The sequence below is a fragment of the Sminthopsis crassicaudata genome, chromosome 2, assembly GCF_048593235.1.
Source record: "Sminthopsis crassicaudata isolate SCR6 chromosome 2, ASM4859323v1, whole genome shotgun sequence".
Lineage (NCBI taxonomy): Eukaryota > Metazoa > Chordata > Mammalia > Dasyuromorphia > Dasyuridae > Sminthopsis > Sminthopsis crassicaudata.
In genome coordinates, this window is record NC_133618.1 from 566069647 (window position 1) to 566091690 (window position 22044).

At 32.7% G+C, this 22044-nt stretch overlaps 1 protein-coding gene across 2 annotated transcripts in view; it reads left to right on the forward strand.

Annotated features, from left to right (window-relative positions):
• The window catches only part of FANCI (FA complementation group I), a 70400-nt gene that overhangs the window by 10200 nt on the left and 38156 nt on the right, over positions 1-22044 (forward strand). For both annotated transcript variants that reach the window (XM_074295131.1, XM_074295132.1), the window contains exons 4-13: positions 2563-2693; positions 3103-3259; positions 4311-4368; positions 6218-6259; positions 6817-6940; positions 7423-7508; positions 10211-10337; positions 11245-11337; positions 12451-12587; positions 21082-21262. In XM_074295131.1, coding sequence (XP_074151232.1) covers positions 2563-2693; positions 3103-3259; positions 4311-4368; positions 6218-6259; positions 6817-6940; positions 7423-7508; positions 10211-10337; positions 11245-11337; positions 12451-12587; positions 21082-21262 — 1136 coding nt within the window. The remainder of the gene's footprint in view (positions 1-2562; positions 2694-3102; positions 3260-4310; positions 4369-6217; positions 6260-6816; positions 6941-7422; positions 7509-10210; positions 10338-11244; positions 11338-12450; positions 12588-21081; positions 21263-22044) is intronic.

Sequence of the window (22044 nt, forward strand, 5' to 3'; positions counted from 1 at the left end):
ACACTGGGAAATGAGTGTGAACTGTTTACATTTTTGTTTTTCTTCCCAGGTTATTTTTACCTTCTGAATGTAATTCTTGTGCAACAAGAGAACTGTACAGTTCTGCACACACATATCCTATCTAGGATATACTATAACATATTTAACATGTATAAGACTGCCTGCCATCTAGGGGAAAAGGTGGATGAAGGGAAGGGAAAAGTCAGAACAGAAGTGAGTGCAAGGGATAATGTAAAAAATTACCCATGAATATGTTCTGTCAATAAAAAGTTATAATTAAAAAAAAAGAAGAAAGGGAAAGAAAAAAAAACTAATCTCTCCAACATTGCTACTGATTTCTTAATAGCCAGAGCTAGTGGTCTTTTCTCAGATCTTGTTTTCCTTGAGCTCTACAATATTTGACTTTATAGATTACATTGTTTTCCTGGATATTCTCTCCTTTGAGTTTTCATGACATTTTCCTCCTACCCATCTGATTACTTCTATAATTCCTTTTCTGGCTTTTCCATATTATGCCTCCTAGTTAAGAGTATAGTCCAGGATTCTTTCCTGGACTAGGTCTATTTGTACATACTCCTTATCAGCTATCTTGTTGGCTCCAGTGGGTTTATTTATAATCTTTGGGTATGTCATTCCCAAAACTATATTCAGTCTTTCTCCTGAGATTCTGAATAGCTAGTTGCTTATTGGATATTTCCCACTGGTTGTCCTATGATAAGTCACACTCATGATTAAAACAATTCCTCTTTTTCCCCCATATCCTCCTCTTCCTTTTTTTTTTTTTTTTAATTTAGCATTTTATTTTCCCCAGTTACATGTAAAAACAATATTTTTAAACATTTGTCTTTAAAATGTTGAATTCCAGATTCTTTCCTTTCATCCCTCCCTATACCCCCTCAATGAGAAGGCCAACAATTTGATATAGGTTATACAAGTGAAGTCATGGAAATCATTTCCACAAAACCTTTATTGTGGAAGCAAGGTTAGGTCCCCTTCTAATTCTCCCCCCCCCCCAAAAAAAAAAAAAGAAAAAGAAAAAAATTTTAATGTAGAAGCTATTAGATTGTGTTTTATCCTAACTAGTTTCTGTCTGCTTGCAATATTTTATCCTTGACCTGGGAGCCTTGGAATTTGACAATAATGTTCCTGGGGTTTTAATTTTGGGATCTTTTTTAAGAGAGATCAGTGACTTCTTTTGATTTGTTTTACTCTGTGATTTTAGAATATCAGGGCAGTTTTCCTTGATAATTTCTTGAAAGATGCTGTCCAAGCTTTTTTTTTTTTTTTTTTTTTTTTCATCATGGTTTTCAGGTAGTTCAATAATTTAAAATTATCTCTCCTGAATCTGTTTTCCAGATCACTTGTTTAGATAGTTCACATTGTTTTTCCACTTTTTTTTTTTTTTTTTTTAATTCTTTTGGTAAGTCATTAGCTTCCATTTGCTCATTTCTGATTTTGAAGGCATTATTTTCTTGAGCTTTTGTACCTTTTTATTCATTTGGTCAATTTTGCTTAAAAGTATTCTCTTCCTCATTGGATTTTTGTACTTCCTTTACTATTTGATTTAGTGTGTTTTTTGAGGAATTATTTTCTTCAGTATTTTTTTGTCTCCTTTTGCCAAGTTGTTGACTTGTTTTCTTGTATTACTCTCATTTCTCTTCTCAATTTTTCCTCTACTTTTACTTGATTTTCAAAATCTTTTTTGAGCTCTTTCACGCCTGAGACCAATCCATATTTTTCTTGGAGGTTTTGATTTTATCTTCTGAGTATGTCTTCATCTTCCTTATTGCCATAGTAACTTTGTATGGTCAGAAGCTATTGCTTCTTTTTTTTTTTTTTATTTAGCATTTTATTTTTTCCCCAGTTAAACATGTGAAGAAAAATTTTACTATTCATATTTACAAAATCCATCCCCTCTTCCAAAGATGGTGAACAATGTGATATTGTTTATACATATGTTATCATGTAAAACATTGTCACATTAGTCACAGTTGTGAAGGAAGAAACAGATCAAAAGGGGGAAAAAAACCATGAGAGAATAAAGTAACTGGGGGAAAAATGTTTCAATCTATCTTCAGAGTCCATCAGTTTTTTAATCTGGATATTGATAACATTTTTTCCTCATGAGTCCTTTGTACTTATATAAGATCATTGCATTGCTGAAAAGAGTTTTTCAACCCCTATGTGTACATGACTGACAATATAGTGTATTTTGAAGAGGTCTTACATTAGTTATCCTGACAATTGCTGCTGTTATAATAATAAGTGAGAAATATCCTCTCAAAGACTCTTTTTGTTTTCTTTGCAGTATCTAGTTAAACATTGAAAAAAAAATTTTCTGTGCCTTTGTTATAGCAAACAAGTAATTTAATAAATCAAATACTATGAATTTGCCTTTTGGCCACAACTCTTAGGTTCTATTGTGATTAGTTTTAGAGAGATGCATGATTAATCTTTTGTCTTTCTCAATCTGTCTGTTTTCTCTGTGTTCTGTTATAATAGTAATAATAGCATTTCTTCTTTTCTGCTTTGTTTTTTCATTTCTTCTTCTAAAACAATTAGGTTCTCCATGTTCTGAGGAGGCTGGATCCCTTAGGAGACTCAAGGTATACAAATATTGTATCCAGTTGGTGGAATCAGGAGATCTGCATAGAGAAGTAGCATCTGAGATCACAGGGCTACTGATGCTTGAGGTAAAATGAAAGTTTAAGGATTCCTTGGGATGACTTTCCTGGATTTGCAGTTTGTAAAAAGAAGAATTAGGGAAATTTCATGGTATTAAGCTCAGTGCAGTGGCATCTTTTATTTCAAGCAGCAATTTTAAAAGTCTTGCTTTTGAACCATACAACATCTAATTAATTACACTGGATTTCATGCTTATGAAAACTTGACATGTTTGTGGTTCAAGAAATAGGGTAATTAGCAGGGTCTGTTATACCCCTTATATGTCCAGTTCTAGTTTTTAGAACAATTCTTTTTCAGGTCTGTACCTTTTGGGGATAATTGATCTCTAGGCAATACTTCTGTTAATTCAACAAAAAGTTGAATTAAATGCATCATCTTCTGGCCCTTACTTGATTTCTTTGATCTTTGAACTTTTAGGCTCACAGTTTGCCTGGCTCCTCCTTGGTTGAGTTAGCCAATGGATTTGTTGATGTTGTCAGGGAAGGCAGCTTGGTGAATGGGAAATCTCTGGAGTTACTACCCATTATCCTTACTGCCCTAGCTACCAAAAAGGAAAACCTGGCTTATGGAAAAGGTAATTTCTTTCCACTTTTCAGAAGTTCAATAAAAATTTGAAAGCCTACTGTGTACAAAGCATTGTGTTAGGTGCTAAGGAAAATAGGAAGTTTAGGTGAGCACTGAAGGAGCTTTCAGTCTTATCGGGAAGTAAAACATAAATACAAACAACTTTAATATAGAATATTGAAGAATCAGTGCATAAGTGAAATTCCTAACAAAATGTTCTGTGCAGTCCCTAGGGAAGTATGAAAGTCTGTAGCAATAAGACCTCTTTTTGTTTTAGAAAAAATTTAGAAATAATACATCAGTATCATCTAAAGCATCTTCCTTGACTAGAAGACAAAACAGTTTAGGAATGGATCTTGATCTCTTCCTATAAGACTTTGTATTGTTTGTGTTAACCAGACTAGTAGGGGAAATGTCTTTGTTTAATCCAATTCAAGAACAGTAGGCCCAGATTAAATAAATTCTTTGAGAGAGAGTGGTGAAAGATACAATAAATTGTTTGGGGGTGACATTTTCTCTAGTATCTTAAGTTCTGTATAGTGACTCAAAAAGCCATATTACAAAGAGTTGAACAGAGTCGATGTTGAGAGAAGAGGTGCCAGACATAAATCCCTTTCATAAAAGTTTGGTAGTAAGAGAGAAGAAAGAAATGGTAGTTGTATGGGACTAATGTTTTTGGAAAGGTGGGAAGGAATCAATGGAGAGGGAAAATTTAAAGAAGCATGGGAGAGAATAATGCTCCTGGAGAAAGCAAGAATATCTAAGGGCAGACATATGGTTAGAAAGACTGTCATAGAGAAAAATCACAAATTAGAGAGAAGAAGAATAAAATGACTAATAATCCTTGTACACTTTAAAGAAAAGAGTTGGGGACCTAAAGTTCCCCCCCACACCCTTTGCTCCTATTGGATATCTTCAGTTTTCTCAAAGAGGTGTTGGAAGCTGAATTGTGTACTGTGAGTGTGGGGGTTGAGAAGTTGAGAAGGAAATTGTTTTTGAACAGCTCCTGTGGGGAATGAGTAAAGGAAAGTGGAGCAGTTGTTGCATTTTATATTTTTCAGGTGAACTGAATGGTGAAGAATATAAGAAGCAGCTTATTAACACACTGTGTTCTAGCCGGTAAGTCTCTTAATTATCTTGTGAATTTTTCAGTTATCCATGGCCATAAAGAGCAGGGGACTTGTTTCTTTGAACAATAAACTTCTATTTGTACCCTTGTCATATATTGTACCATTATAGAATCATTTATTTTGTATTGAATTATTTTAGTCAATGAAGGATTTTAAATGCTCCATTCATGTTCTCAGTATTAGAGTTATTTGATAATCTAGTTCTTTGAACAACTCCTTTCAAGGTAGAGATCTGACTCACTAGATATCACTTTAGGAACTTCTTAGAGTGTCAAGTATCCTCAATTTCTCAAGCTAATAGAATTATTACCCTTAACTCCCATTTTTTTTTTCTGATGATCAATTTCTTAAGGAAAAGAAAAAGCATACCTTTAACCTCTATGGAATTCATTATGGCATACTATATTCACTTTCTTTCTATCTTTGTCTTTTGGCATGACTTACTAAGAGAAGGAAGAGATCTTAGCTACTTGAGACTTAGAGGTTTTAGCACTCATAACAGAAAGGACAGCACTAATTTTTCACAAATAATAGAAAATTACTGCAAGCTGTGGTATCCAAATACTTGGGATTTATTTCCTTTGTGCTAGCATAGCTTGAAGTTTTTTCTGCTGTGTTATGAGAATTAAAAGTTGATTTCAAGTGAAATTTGAATCTTTGGGGAAAGGAATGGAAACATAAGTGTTTTGAGAGGTATGCTTGCAACAAATATTTTACAATTAAAATATTTTTATGCCAAAAATATTTCTAAGCATTAGTTGGCAAATTGCTTTTCTTGAGTAGCATTTAATATAATAAAATTCTAATACAACAGAATAATGTAAATAATTCATAAAGGTTTAATTTAAAATAATTTCACTGATTATCTAGAGTTTTCTATTAGGTGTTGTTATTGTATAATGGAAAGGACACTAGAGTTGAAGTTTTGATACCTAACTTGGATTTGAGTCCATGTTCTGTCACTTGTTATATAAATGATCTTGGGTTTCTTACATCCTAAAATGAGACTATTGGGCCAGATCATTTTGAAGGCTCTTTCCACATGTAACATTGTATGTATCAATAGTCAGATTGAAAAGGTGATAGGAGATAACTTTGTGGAGAGCTTATATGCCTTATACTCAGAGTTTGTCAAGAAAAGAATTGAATTCCTGCTTACTAACTTAATTTTGCAAAATCTTGAGTCAAAGGTGAAAAACCTGTTATAATTAAGAGGCTGCAAATTGCTCAGAGGAGTCCCTATCAAGCTATAGATTGTCATGGACAATGGAGGTTATGAACCAATTCTTTAAAATTATTGCATAATACAAGTCTACAGAGCAAAAACAATATAAAACCATTGCTTCTTAGTTCTCTTTCATGTAGTTTTGGTCTTTTGCCTTTATTCAAATCCTGGATTTTTGTTTTTTGTTTTTAGTTTAATTCTGCATGTTGTAATACACTGAACTCCAAAGCTGCTGAGTAAATGATTTGAAGCTCATGGAAGTATCCCTGGATGTGGCCTTGTTTATTTATTTGATTTTTTAATATCATTGTTTGATGCCCACAGTGGAATGATTTTACTACTTTGCATCTACTGTAATATTAGAGCACTGATATGGTAATAAAGAGGAAATAAAAAATTGTTAAATAATATTTCCTAAAAACCAGATTTTACTCAATTGCAGAAACGCCAAACTGAGAGTTTCAAAAGCTTACCATTTCTTAGCTAGATTATGCTGCTTTCTAATAGGGTTAAAGCAAGCTTAAATCAGCTAAAGTTTTTTTTTTTTTCTCTTGACTAATTTTTGCAAATTAAAATAAATAACTTTTCTTATTTTGGCATCTTGTTTAATCAGATGGGACCAGCAGTTTGTAATCCAACTTACGTCTATGTTCAGGTAAAATTGTAGTCTTCTTTCTTTATTTTCCTATCTTATCCTTTTAGAAACTTGTTTGACAATACTCTCGTGCATGCCTCTGGCTATTCTCTGAACTGCCTGGGCCATTAGCCTCTTACCCTTGTATGTCAGAGAAGTTCTTTTTCTCCTTGGCCCCAAAGTATAAGCCTGTGAGGAAAATGGTTTAGTGAAAGAAGCCAGAAGAAGCAGATGGCCTGGAGTCAAACCCATGTGTGGTTGTGGGCAAGTGGTTTCATGTTTGTAGGCTGTCCCTTCATCACCTGTGAAATGAGTGACTAAATGGAGCTTCTGTGGGGTCCCTTCCATCTCTACATCTCATAATGTTGTGGGTTTTTTCAGATTTTTGGTCCTTGTTTGAGTGAGTTTATTGGTTCTTCTAAAGGGCTCTAGTCAGAAATCAAAAGGTAGATTATTCCAATAATCACCTACGATTTTCTTTCTTGGAACTGTAAATACTAGGAAGCATTAAGATAGAATTAGATAGCATTTGAGCATCCAGGGTATGTCCACAGATTATAAAAATGTCTGATCCACAGGGATGTCCCTCTAAGCGTAGAGGAGTTGGAGTTTGTGGTAGAAAAGGTCCTGAGGCTGCTCTCCAAATTGGACCTCCAAGAGATACCTCCTTTGGTCTACCAGCTTCTGTTGCTTTCCTCTAAGGTAGGAACAAAAACAAATTTTATTTTTAAATTCCAAAATTGAACCAGCCAAACTGAAATTAGTCATTCAGAATGATCCAGCCTGTTGTTCTTTCAGGTTTAGAGAGAACTCCAGAAATATCCTAGAGTATAGATTATATATTTCAGCATACAGGTACATTTGATTGCATCTCACACTTTAATTCTGAGAAAAACATTCATATAGTGGCAGATTATATTTTGTATGTCACAGCAAAAATTAATGGCTATGGCACATAGATCAGAACGCAGTGTTTCCCATTGTCTGGTTCCTCAGAGCCACTCCAGACCCAAGTGAAAATATTCTGTGTCCAATATGTGGTTCTAGGATATAGTTTTGGTCCATTTAGCTTTATGCTTTAAGAAGCCTTTGGATTGAAAGACACTGTTAATCTTGAATAGTTTAGTTCATTTTTTTTAGTTTTTTTTTTTGTTTTGTTTTGTTTTTTTCTCCATAACTTACAGGGAAGTAGGACAAAAGTTCTGGAAGGAATTATAGCCTTCTTCAGTCAGATGGATAAATCACACAAAGAGGAGCAGTGTGGTGATGAGTGAGTAATAAAGTCATTCTTTTGTAAAACAATAGTTTTTATTTGTTCGTAATTACATTTTTTTGTCTACTCTTTTGGCTTCTCCTACCCAGAACCCTTCTAGTCTCCACATGACGCTGTAGAGTTTGAGAACACTTAATCTTCACTCTTTTCTATCATTTTCTGGTAAGCTGTGTAGTTAGCTTCAGGATCTGGATATTTTATATTAAAATACTCATGATTACTTATTCTTTTTTTTAAAAAAAATTTTTATTATAGCTTTTTATTTACAAGTATATGCATGGGTAATTTTTCAGCATTGACCCTTGCAAAACCTTCTGTTCCAACTTTTCCCTTCCTTCCTCCTACCCCCTCCCCTAGATGCAGGTAGATTAATACATGTTAAATATGTCAAAGTATATGTTAAATAAAATATATGTATACATATTTATACAGTTATTTTGCTGCACAAGAAAAATCAGACTTAGAAATAAGGTAAAATTAACCTGAGAAGGAAAACAAATATAAGCAGACAAAAGCAGGAGTGGAAATGGTATGTTGTGGTCCACACTCATTTCCCATAGTTCTTTTGCTGGGTGTAGCTGGTTCCCCTCATTGAACAATTGGAACTGATTTGGTTCATTTCACTGCTGAAGAGAGCAATGTCCATGATTACTTATTCTTGATGTAACCTGCACTAAATAATTGAGGATTGAGCTATTTCTTGGATTGTTGAACTGGAAGTATACCATTTCCTAGTTTCAAGGACAGATTGTTCTTGCTTAAGATAGGGTAATTCTTCTACAGGCCTCTCTTTCTCCCCTAACCAAAGCTGAGAATTCTTGGCACAGAGTTGTACCAACAGGAGCGAAAGCAATCTATATCATACAAATTTGCCTCAAGTGAGAACTGTTTGTATTGAAAGTTAACTACAAAGAATTGTATTCCTGCTCAGTTGTAGATAATCCAGGCAACAATTTGCCTAATTTGCAGTCACCAGTAATAACTTAAAGACATTCAGTTTCTTTTTTTGTGCACTTGACAACCAGTCCCCCAATAAACAGTTCTATATGCAAATTTAAACAGAAAAAAAAAAAAAAAGGATTTTATGTGAAACCACGAACTTCTTAGATACAGGTTACTTTAAAAAAATACAGTAAATTCAACATCTTACTTTGGGGAAGGGTGCAGTTGAGGTTAAGTGACTTGCTCAGGATCACGCAGCTAGTAAATGTGAAGTGTCTAAGACTGGATTAGAATTAAGGTCCTTCCGACTTTGGAGCCAGTGCATTATCCTTAGCACTATCTAGCTGCCCCAGCCATATTAGCTTAAATCTAGCCTACTTATGTGTCTCCTTCTGAATTTAATTTTGTTCTTTGTGATTTTTAAAATTCTTCAATGACTTTTTTGTCTCCCTTTTTTGTATGACAACACTATGTATCTTTTCATCCTCCAAAATCCCTCCTCTCAATAGAAAAATTTAAAAAAAAATCTTTGTAACATACAAGTATAGTCAAGCAAAAGCAATCCAGTTATTTGCCACATACAAGAATGTATGTTTTATTTGAAACTTTGAGTCCATATCCCTCTGTCAGAGTATAGAAAGCAGTTTTCCTCATTTTCTCCTACAGTCATGGTTAATAATTTCACTGATGAGAGTTCTTAAGTCTTTCAAAGTAGTTTGTTTTTTGTTTTTTTTTTTCTTAAAACACTGGCATTGTGGCTATAAATTGTTCTCCTGCTTCTATACCTTTCACATTGTAATAGTTTGTTCAAGAGACCTTGAATCTGTTCTTGATAAAACATTTGTTGTTCTTTCTTTTTAAATAATTTTAATTTTTGTCTTTTGTTTTATATCATCTTAGTTTCCAAATACATCTATCCTTTCTCAAACACCCAGTGAACCATCCCTTGTTACAAGAGAGTGAAAAGATGGGGGAGAGAAAAATGTTTAGCAAAATTAATTAGCATGTGAATATTGACTATATATGCAAAATTCCACATTTATATTCTTCTCCCTTTCCAGTGTAAAAAAAAAAAAAAAGGAAGTGTACCTTCTCTCTTCTTTAGCAACAAGCAAAAATCTTGGTCATTATATGTGTTGCTTTCCTGGTTTGTTTGTATTGTTAGTTTCTATAAGTTTTCCTGCGCTTCTCAGTATTCTTCATGTTCATTGTTTATTATATATAGTAATATTCCATAACAGTCATGCACCAAAATGTGTTTAGCTATTTAGCTATTTCTCAATAATCAGGCTTCTCATATGTTCCAACTCTATGCTACTACAAATGCTGCTATAAATATTTTAGTATATACTCCTTATTTCTTTAGCTTTTTTGCACAGATATTACCTTATGCCATTTTTTTTCCTATCAGCAGTGCCTTTTACATCTCCATTCTTACCCATTTTTCAAGGCCAAGCTTAAGTATCATGTCCAAATGAAGCTTTCCATGGTCAGTGATTTCTCCTTCCTTAGAATTCTTCAAATACTTAGTTTCAACTATCTTTGGCTTTCTTCTGTGCTTGATTTTAAGTTCCTAGAAGACAGACAGCTTCTTGTCCTATACCTCCTTATACATTATGGACACTCAATTTTTTTTATTGAATGAACCAATTTCTATTTTGAGTCCAGTGTGATTAGATCCAGCGGCACAGCTGAGTGCTTCAACTAATTGCTTATATTCAGTGATATATTCCAGGCCCATCTTTCTATTCCTTTAGATTGCTAGACCTTGTCACAGTGCCATCTGGTGAACTGCGTCATGTGGAAGGCACCATTATCCTGCACATTGTGTTTGCCATCAAGTTGGACCGGGACCTAGGTAGAGAACTCATGAAACACTTAAAGGTACAGCCAAATCTGAAAGTAATTTAGTATCTCGGTGAAATGGGCAGAGATTTAGAACTAGAAATCTTTTTATGTTGGTCATTAATATCAGGAATCAAGTAAGGCTATTATAACATGAAATTACTTAAAAAGTAGGTCATACTTCTATAGTTAGACTAAATGATCATCAACATATCACTAAATGAGCCAACAGGTTCCATTTAGAATTTTACTGTAATATGATATATTTGTCAGTAAATGGCCCTTTCTCAGTTATCTTATATGACCTTAAACCTTGGCTTCAGTTGTCTACTCTTAAGAAATGATGATAATATTATTTATTCTTTACAGAGCTTTTCATAATATTCAGTTATATCTCTTGTTGATCAATGTAATAAGTGTAGAAACTCTGAATATTATTTAGATTTTTAACAGTTAATAGTTTAAACTTGTTATAAATCAATGCTCTATGATAAGCAGTCTTGTGTAATGGATAGAGGAGTGGGGATAAGGCATTTAATATTTAGTTAGCTTTAAAGCTCTACAGATACTGCTGTTTGTAAGCACAGAGCTTTTTAAATTCAGTTAATGACTATTCTACCTTGTTTTGAAGGAGAAGAAATACTTGACAGGAAAAGTACTTTGTTTCCTAACAAGGCAGGTACTGGTTCAGATAGATGTCACTAACCAAGCTACTCTAGAAAAGGAGCAGACCATTAGATTCATAGAATTGCTGTGAAAGGGAATCATCAATATTGATGCCTGCTGATTAGCTACTGATTAGCATATTCAAATAATATATTCATTTTTTTGAATCCCTACAAAGACAAGAATCTTAGAAATTCCAAGATCTGTTTTATTGCATTATTTGCTATGCTATACCTTTAAGTTGTATGTAATAACGTTTTTTCTGATATCTTTATCTTAGACTGGGCAGCAAGGAGATGCCAACAAAACTATATGTCCCTTCAGCATTGCACTCCTACTCTCAGTAGCAAGAATACAAAGATTTGAGGAACAGGTATTTATGTGGAAGGGTGAGATTCCTTAGTAACTACATGTAGTTAGTGAACATTTCCTTGGGGGAACAGTTCTTGGAGGCACTGGTTTCTGCTATTGCTTATATAATTTATAGCCATTCTTTAGAGGCCAGGGTATCCTTTATATGTTGCCTTCTCATGTCTTTGTTTTTTGTACAAGAGGGAGAAGAATAGAAATAAAAAAGTGAGCCCAAAAGAGCAAAGATAAAAACCTTAATTGAATTTTTGGACACTTTTATTATACATTGATTTTTAAGAAATTGCTTCTGGTTGAATAAAAATTAGTTCAGCAGAGTACATTGGTCAGGAGGATGTACCAGCAGCCTAGTGTCCTAAAACAGTAGAATTGATTATTTGAAATTTATTCTCTCAAGGGGAAGGTTTCAGGTCAGGAGTTTCTTACCTGGGGTACATGAAACTTAACAAAAGGATACTGGGAATATTTGGTAAATAATTACATTAGCCTAATCAAAAAAGTAAGCAGTAATGTTAGTGAAAACATTTACAGATTTAAAAGGATTTTCAAGGAGAAGGATCAGGGTAAGAAAGGTAAAAAGTGTTATAATGCATCTGAAAAATTGGTTACTTCTGATCACAACACTAAATGAGGTTTGCATTTCAAACAAGTTTTGTACTGTCCTAAAAAAAAAAAAAAACTTAATTACAGTGATGCAATTAAGGATCAGCCACTTTATCTCCAAGTGATCTGAAGTGATTTCTGGTCATTGAAGTTACAAAATTTTTGGATGTGTCCTTCCTATCCCCTTCTTAATAAAGACATCATCAGACTTTAATTCTATTTATAACAATTTGTCTCTCTGCGTCAGAATTCTTAGCCCTATTCTTAGTCAAATCTAAAGCATAAAAAAAAAAAAAAAAAAAAATTTTTTTTGAAGGCTGACCATGATGTGTATGTATCTTTTTTCAAAACTTATACCAAGAATAAGAGAGTATGCTGATAAGGAACAGAATCAAGTCTCCTCGATTCATTTGGCTGTGCACTGATAAACATTTAATAATGTTATCATAAAAAGATGATAGAGAAAGCTGTTATGTTTTTTTGGTTTGATAACTTTTTCTTCTAATTATATTAGGTATTTGACCTTCTGAAAACATCAATTCTCAAAAGCTTCAAGGATCTCCAGCTCCTTCACAGTTCAAAGTTTCTGCAGAACCTTGTCCCTCAAAAATCATGTATCTCCACCATGATCCTAGAAGTGGTTAAGAATAGGTGAGTTAACAAACAGTGCTTCTTATTTGCCATTGTTACTTGGGAAATATGTATATACCTGTTAGTATATGGGGAAATGTGTTCACAAATAAGTATAAGCAGAATAAATGTGAGGTAAATTTAGGAGATGAGGCAGAAACAGTTGAGTGTTTCAAGCAAGACTTTAACAGAATTTTGAACAAAACAAGGATTCTAAAAGATAGAGAAATGACCCTACATTCCAACATAAGGTTAAAAATTTAAAGAAGGGAAATTTGGCATTGTGTATAGACAACCACATGAACAGCAGTTTAGTTAGACTGTAGAGTTCAGAAGAGAGTAGTAGATATGATATGGTTGGAAAGTTGGAAATAAGATTTAAAGGGCTTTAGAACTAAACAAAGATACTTATATTTGACCCATAAGGCAGTCAGGAGCCATTAGAATTTATTAAGCAGTTGAGTGACAACTCTCAAATCCTCATTTTTAGACAGTCAGTTTGGCAACTGTTATCAAAGATGGATTTAAAAGGAGAAAAATTTGTGACAAGAGACATCAATTAGGAAGCTATTCAGTATTACAGGCAAGAAGTAATCAAGATCTGAATGAGAGTAGTGACTGTGTGAATAGAAAGAAGAGGTTGGATGTTACAGATAGGGAGATAGAAATGATGCTATTAATTTTATTCTCAAACAACTTTCTCCCTGGGATGAATTCACCCTAAGTATTTTAGTCCATGGAATCCTATCTCTTTTTTTCTTCCTTTGAAATGTGCTTTCCCATGTCCTACTATACCCAGATTTTCTCTTTTTTCATATACTCTAGGATGGAGTAGTCATTTTCATCTCAAAGACAAATTAGTGAGAATTAGATCCAGAATAGATTTTCCCTTTGCTGTTTGCTCTATCTTTTGAAATAAGAAATTATAAGATAAGGCAAGAAGTTATAAGCTATTTTTCTTTCATTGCTCAGTGTCTCTTGGTATCTATTTCCCAAACTCTTCATTGATTTCCTCTTTCTATGTGGCCTGTTACATACTCTAAAGACAAAATCACTTTTGTTTCTCACTCTTTTGACCCTTACCCAAATAGTCTGTTCTCATGTTTCTTTCATTCTTGTTGATGTATTTTTCTGACCTAAGTATGCCTTCTTAATATGTAAAATGTTACTTTACCTCTCTTTTATCTACTTTGTTTCTTTTAAATAAAATATACCTATCCAGAACCAAAATCTAGTCATGATTTTCATTCCACCAAATTTCAGTGATAACTAGGAGGTAAAATTTCACCACTAGTTATTTTTATTGCCTAAACTTTGGGCATTTGTGTGTACACATTTGAAGCTATGAGTTTAACTTTCCTTGGTTAAATGAGTTTGTATGAGTTTCTCCTATGATTTTGTATCACAAATGCTATTCTTTTAACTATATATTATTTTATTTGGGGAATATTCATAGGCAGTCTTCTCCCTCCTTTATCCTTTTTTTAGTTTAAGGCCTTGATTGGATTTTTAAGAAACCTATCAAAAAAAGACTTAGCAGCTTTTGTTAAATCTACTCCATTTGTGGCCAAGAATTGTCAGTCCCATATTCCAGGGTTCAGGAATCCAAATTCTATTCAGATACTATCATCCTAGCTAGCTTTTCATCTCCCAAATATCTTTTTTTCTGCTATCCCTTTGCATTCAGTGGACAAAAATAAGGAAGGCACAACCTGAGCCTTATTTTTGCCCAGGTTTCATAATCATGGATAATATATTTTAGCTTCTTTCTTAAAGAAATTCATGGCAGCTGTTTTTCTAAGTCCAAAGATTCTCTGTCATGTTTTGTATACAAACCCTGCAAAAGACAACAAATTACTCTTGTAAGATAGTCTGTCCTACAAGAATCCTTGATCAGAGGATTACCAACTTTTTCTCTTTCTCTTCCTTCCCAATCACCATCCCTATGAGCTCTCATCCAGTGACTGGTTGTACTATGTATTGTTCTTGGAAGAACAAGTAACTTTTTCCTCTTCAGAACATCCAGCTCTCTCTTTTTTAGAGAGAATTTCAACTGTTTTTAGGTTTTTCATACCTTGTCTCTTCATCCTCATTCTGATAAAGATCAGCTACCTTCTTTTTACCTCAAAATTCTTTTTTTTTCTTTTGAAAACTTGCTTGTTTCTTATAAGAACCCTTTATCTTTCCTATATGAAAGCGGCAATCTTCTAGTTCCTTCACCTTCTCCAGAAAAATCATCCTATACTTAGATCACAGATCATACATCTGTCGCCTTGATTTAATACAGATACCAACATTCTACATAATTCAAGTCACTGCAGTTTCTATTCTCCATCATGGTTGCGATTTTTGACCTTTTGGGGAGGTAAATAATATTTTTTTTTCCCAAATTACATATAAAGATAGTTTTTAACATTCATTTTTTATAAGATTTTGAGTTCCAAATTTTTTCTCTTTCCCTGCGACAGCAGAAAGTCTGATATAGGTTATACATATGCAATCATATAAACATATTTACACATTAGTCATGTTGTGAAAAAAACCAAAACAAAAGGGAAAAGCCACCCAAAAAAAAAAAAAAAAAAAGGGAAAATAATGATTTCATCTGCATTCCAACTTCATAGTTCTTTCTCCAAGCATTTACCATCATAAGTCTTTTGGAATTATCTTGGATTATTGTATTGCTATGAAGACCTAAGTTTTTCGTAGTTGATCAGTGTACAATATTGCTGTTACTGTGTACAAAGTTCTGGTTCTGCTCACTTCACTCAGCATCAGTTCATGTAAGTCTTTCTAGGTTTTTCTGAAAACTACCTCTCATCATTTCTTGTAAAATAATATTTCATTATATTTGTATGCCAGAACTTGTTTAACTATTTTTCAATTGATGGGCATTCCTTCAGTTTCCAACTTTTTTCTATCACAAAAAGAGATGCAATAAATATATTTGTACATGTAAGGACTTTCTAACTTTTTAAGATCCCAATTTTCTCACATCTTCTTCAATATGGATCATTTTCATTTTCTGTCATATTTCCCAATCTCATATGTGTGAGGTGCTATCTCTGAGCTGTTTTAATTCGTGTTTCTCTAATTAGTGATTTAGAGCATTTTTTCATATGACTATTTATAACTTTAATTTTTTCATCTGAAAACAGCCTATTCATATTCAACTGGGGAATGACTTGCAGCAGTCTTAAAATTTGACTCAGTTCTTTATATATTTAAGAAATGAGGCCTTTATCAGAGACACTTGCTATATAGATTGTTTCCCAGTTTTCTGCTTTTCTCCTAATCTTGGTTCCATTGGAGTTTTTGGTACAAAAACTACATAAATTAATGTAATCAAAATTATGCATTTTGTATTTCATAATGTACTCAATCTTGTTTGGCCACAAACTCTTCACTTTTCCATAAGATTGATAGATAAACTGTTCCTTGCTCTCCTAATTTGCTTATTTCATTGTTTATAACTAAGTCACATATCCATTTTTATATTATCTTGGTATATGATGTGAGATCTTAATTTATACCTAGTTTCTGCTATACTATTTCCAGTTTTTCCAGCAGTTTTTGTCTAAGTAACTACTTGGTATCCCAGAAGCTAGAGTCTTTGAGTTTATCAAATAGTAGATTACTTTAGTCAGTTACTACTGTGTATTTTGTACTTCCTGTGTTCCATTGAATCACCACTATGTTTCTTAGCTATTACCTAGTTGTGTTGATGTTTGCTGCTTTATATTACAGTTTTAGATCTGATATGATTAGGCTACCTTCCTTTGCATTTTTTCCCCATTAATTCTTACCTTGATATTCTTGAACTTTTGTTTTTCCAGGTGAATTTTGTTAATTTTTCTAGGTCTATAAAATGATTTTTTGTTACTTTGATTGGTATGGCATTGAATACGTAAATTAATTTAGATAGTATTGTCATTTTCATTATATTAGCTTGGCCTGTCCATGATCAATTGATAGTTTTCCAATAGTTTAGATCTGATTTTATTTGTATGAAAAATACTTTGTAATTGTGTTCATATAGTCCCTGAGTTTCTCTAGGCAAAAGTAGACTCCCAAATATATTGTCTACTGTTATTTTAAATAGAATTTCTTTTTATATCTCCTTTTTTCTTCTGTTATTATTAAAGCTAACATTTCTTGTAGAATATTAAGTAATAGTGGTGATAATAGACATCCTTATTTTACCTCTGATCTTATTGGGAAAGCTTCTAGTTTATCTCCATTACAGATAATACAAAGTGATGGTTTTAAATATTGCTTTTCATGTATTCCTATTCTTTCTAATGTTTTTAATAGGAATGGGGGCTGTATTTTGTCAATGGCTTTTTCTGCATCTATTGGAGATAAATGATTTCTTTTAGTTTTGTTATTGATGTGGTCAGTTATGCTTATAATTTTTCTACTAACAAATCAGCACTGCATTCCTGGTATAAATCCCACATGGTCATAGCGCATTATCCTGATGATAAATTGCTGTAATCCCTTTGCTACTATTTTGTTTAAAATTTTTTGCATAAATATTTATTAAAGAAATTGGTTTGTAATTTTCTTTCTCTGTTTTAGCTCTTTCTGGGATCAGCACAATATTTGTACCAAAAAAGGAATTTGTAGTTCTTCTTCACATATATTTCCAAATAGTTTATATAGTATTAGGATTAATTTGTCTTTCAATGATTGGTAGAATTTACTTTTAAATCCATCTGGCCCTGGAGATTTTTTTCTTAGGGAGTTCATTGATGGCTTGTTCAATTTCTTTCGTAAAATGGAGCTTTTTTGAAGTATTTTAGTTCCTCTTATATTAATCGTTGCAGTTGTATTTTTGTAAATATTCATCTATTTCACTTAGAATATCACATTTTTTTCTTCTTTGATTTTCAGAACTTCTAATTTGGTTGTTAAATTGGGTTTTTTAAAATTTGTTCTTTTTCTAGCTTTTTTTAATTGCATATCTAAAATTCATTAATCTGCTCTTTCTCTATTTTATTCATGTAAGCATTAGGAGATAATAATTTCTCCTAAGTACTCCTAAGTACTGACTGCATTCCATAAATTTTGGTATGATGTTTCATTATTGAAAATAATTTCTCTTTGATGAAATTATTGATTCTCTTATGATTTGTTTGACTTATTTTTTAGGATTCATTTCTAATTAATTTTTGATCTATCTTTCTGTGTCCTTTATTATTACATGTAATTTTAATAGCATCATGATATGAAAAAGATGCACTTAATATTTCTGTCTTCATACATCTGATTGAGATTTTTATGACTAATATATGATCAGTTTTTGTTGTAGGTGCCACTGGGGGGGGGGGGGGAAGTATGTTCCTTTCCCCATTCAGGGGAAAGTATGTTCCCCATTCAGGTTTCTCATATCTTCTAAAATTTTGTTCACCTCCTTAACTTCTTTGTTGTTTATTTTCTGGTTGTATTTAGTTCTGAGAGGAGGTGATTGAGTTTGCTATTGAGTTTAGTTTTATTGTTATAATATAGTATAAGTTTGCTATCTATTTCTTCTTGTAATTCACTTAATTTCTCTAAAAATTTGGATACTATATATAATACGTGGTGCTTACATGTTTCGTATTGATATTACTTCATTATTGTTGATACATCTTAGCAAGATATAGTTTTTTTCTTTTTCTCTTTTACTGGGTAGTAAAGGATACTGGGTATCCTTCTGGGATATCATATTCTAAGTCCTCTGATCCTTTAATATAGAAGCTCCTAAATTCTGTGTAATCCTGATTATAACTCCTTGATATTTGAATTATTTTTTTCTGTCTGTTTACAGTATTTTCTCCTTTATCTGGTAGTTCTGGAATTTCTTGGAATTTTCATTTTAGCATCACTTTCAGGAAGTGATTGGTAGATCACCTCAATAATATTTAGGTCTGATATAACTTTGAGAATTTCTTCAAAGATGCTATCCAGGCTCTTTTTTTTATATGGCTTTTAGATAGTCCAATAATTCTTAAATTATTTCTCTTGGATCTATTTTTCAGGTTAGTTTTTCTGATGAGATATTTTACATTTTCTTGTACAGATCATATTCCTGCATTTTCTTTCTTTTGCTTTTGTTTGACTGTTTCTTGATGTCACATAGTCATTAACTTTCACTTGCCCAATATTAATTTTTAACTCATTATTTTCCTCAGTTAGCTTTTGTACTTCCTTTTCCATTTGGCCCATTATACTTTTTAAGGAATTGTTTTCTTCAGTGCATTTTTTTTTCCAATTTCGCCTATTCTGTTTTTTAAGGAATTGTTCATTCAATTTTTGTACTTCCTTCTCCAAACTGTTGAATTTTTTCATAATTCCCTTGTATAACTCATTTCTTTTCCCAATTTTTTCTTTCACCTCTCTTACTTGATTTTTAAAATTCTTTTTGAACTCTTTTAAGAGGACTTTTGGGGCTTGAAACCAGGTCCCCTTTGAGGCTTTGCATATAGGCATTTTGACATTGTTCTTTTTAAGTTTGTTAAAGTTAAGTTTTTATTTTCCTTGTTATAGTAACTTTCTACTATAGTTAGGGCTCTTTTTTGGGTTTTTGCTCATTTTTTAAAAAGTTGAGCTCGACTCTCGGAGAAGAGAGGACACTCTCCCAAGCTTCTTCCAAAGGAGGCCAGGGATCTGGTCATTGGTTTTTTGTGCTGGGGCTTCTGGACTAGTAGGTTGTATCCTGGCCAGGCCTGTTGAGTTGGGACTGTGAGGCCTCAGTTACCAATCTGTGCTGTGGCTAAAAGCCTCTACTAGCTTGCCTGGGCACTGCCTATGCTAGGCTTTGTTCCCCTTTTACCTAAGTGAGATAGATCTTTCTTTAACTCTAAGTTATCTAGGTCTAGAAAATTGTTTCATTTCATCTTTTTATAGATTTTGTCACTTTAGAATTCTTTTACAGGCTTGATTTTTATATTATTTGCAAGGAAAACTGGGGAGGGCTCAGGCAACTTCCTAATTTTTCTCTACTATTTTACCTCCTCCCCGTGGTGACTTATGAGTGTTTATATTTCAACCTTAACCACCTAATTAAAACTTTTTATGTTTATAAAGCTAGCTTTTTATAACTAAATTACCTTCACCAATTCACACTATCAGTTTAACTCTTGTTTCACTTTACTTTTTTTACTTTCTGGTCTGATTTTCCTAATTACCTTCTTCTTTAACCTTCTTAAGTCTCTCCAGTTTCCATTCCCTAATTCTCTATTATCTTTAATCCTTTTATAGCTTTCTTAATTGTCCTTGATCCTGCTTCTCTCACAGAAGAATCTGGATCTGGGCCTTAAAATTGTTCTCTTTCAAATTTTCTTCAATTTCTTCACAATTTGCCAAATTTTTCCTTTTCAAATCCAACTTCTTTCTTCACTTGTCCAGATCCCTCCAAGTCACTTACATGAGTTCTTTTTCCTAATTCAACTCAAAGCCTTCTCTCTTTTCCTACAAAATTTGTGGTTTTTTTTTTTTCCTTAGATTTCTTTAAGGTATAGCCTACTAAAGATATTTCTGCATCAAAAGGTATGCAGTTTAGTGACTTTTAGTGACTTCTGACTAATGCCTTTTTTAGGTATAATTCCAAATTGGATTAGTTACTTTTCTTGAGTATAATTCCAAATCATTTTCCATAATGGTAAGAACACTTTATAGTTTTATCAATAGGATGTAAGTATGCCTATATTTTCATAGTTCCTTCCACAATTGCCATTTTCTTCTTTTGCCATCTTTGTCAGTTTGATAAGTAATAAAGTATAACTTAAGAGTTATTTTAATTTGCATTTCTCTATTGATTTGGAGAATTTTTTCATTTGGTTTTTGATAGTTTGCAGTTCTTTTAAAAATCATCTTTTACCATTTATCTATTGGAAAATGACTTGTTTTATATTTTATCAATTCCTTATTTATTTCAGATACCAGACCAGTATCAAAGAAGTTTGCTAAAGTTTTTTTTCCCAATTAATTGTTTTTCTTCCTTTTCTAACTGCATTAATTTTGTTTGTACTACAAGTTTTTCCATTTTATATGACATTCTGTCTCATTCTAGACACTTTGTGTGCTTTAGTAAAACTGGACTATTCTGACCAGTGACTATGTCTTAGGTTTTTCCACCTTCACGAATTTTGTTAACTATTTTTCATATATAGAACCTTCTTAGCCCATTGAATTACTGTTCATTTGGTTGAGCTCAACTCCAGGGCCATCACTTCTTTGCTGATTCCTGGGCAGTATTAATCTTCCTCTTGGACTTCATGTAGCATTTTTATCTATAGGTCACTTAAAAAGTATTAATATTTACATACTATGTGTGTGGCTTACCCCTTTGCCAGACTGCAAAACTTCCTTGGGAGCAGGGAGAATTTTACAAACTTTAATTTCATTTCTATCTAAAGTTTATCTCTCTCCAATGTCTAGCATAATTTTCTATACACAATGGATGTTTGATATGTATTCGTTGAATTGAAGTGGTAACACTGTCCTTTTAAGTTAAGATTTGTTCCTTTAGTGTTCACAGTTGGGATCATGTCACTCAAGGCCTGGTAGAACTTGGTTTCATTCTGATGGACTCATATGGACCAAAGAAGATACTTGGAGGAAAAACTACTGAAGCCAGTTTAGTTCCTTCCAAAACTCCATCTCAACAAGCTTGCAGACTGGGAGCTAATATTCTCTTGGAAACTTTTAAGGTGAGATTATGTATTATCCTCTATTTCAGTCCTTGGAAAATAACTCATTTTGGCATATTTCTCAACAATAATAAAATGAAATGTTCTGAACTAGGAATATCTGCTCTGGAAGTTGAAATTTTAAAAATATACAAAAATGTAGTTTCAGCCTGGAGGAGGACAGGAAATGGAATTGTTTTAGAGTACCACTAATCTTTCAGTAACAACCTAATGGATCCTTAGTATTTAGAAATCCATTTTAATGGATTTTCTTTAAAGCAAACAAACTAACTTTGATTTACCATGTCTTTAACTTATTCCACTAATTTTCACTATTTCTAGTTTTTTCTTTGGAAGCTTGTACTTAAAATCTTTCATACTATGTACTTTTCTCTCAAATGGTTATCCATTTCTGGACTCTTTTTATACTACTCCTTTTGCAGAGAGATATTCTAGGGCAGAAGAAACATGATGATTCTAGGAATTATGGTTAATTGCTATTTTTTAAATAGCTTTTTATTTACAAGATATATGCATAGGTAATTTTTCAGCATTGAAAATTGCAAAACCTTTTGTTCCAATTTTTCCCCTCCTTCTCCCCACCCCTTTCCCCAGATGGCAGATATACATGTTAAATATGTTAAAGTATAAGTTAAATACAATAAATGTATACATGTCCAAACAGTTATTTTGCTGTACAAAAAGAATCGGACTTTGAAATAGTGTACAGTTAGCCTGTGAAGGAAATAAAAAATGCAGGCAGACAAAAATAGAGGGATTGGGAATTCTATGTAGTGATTCAT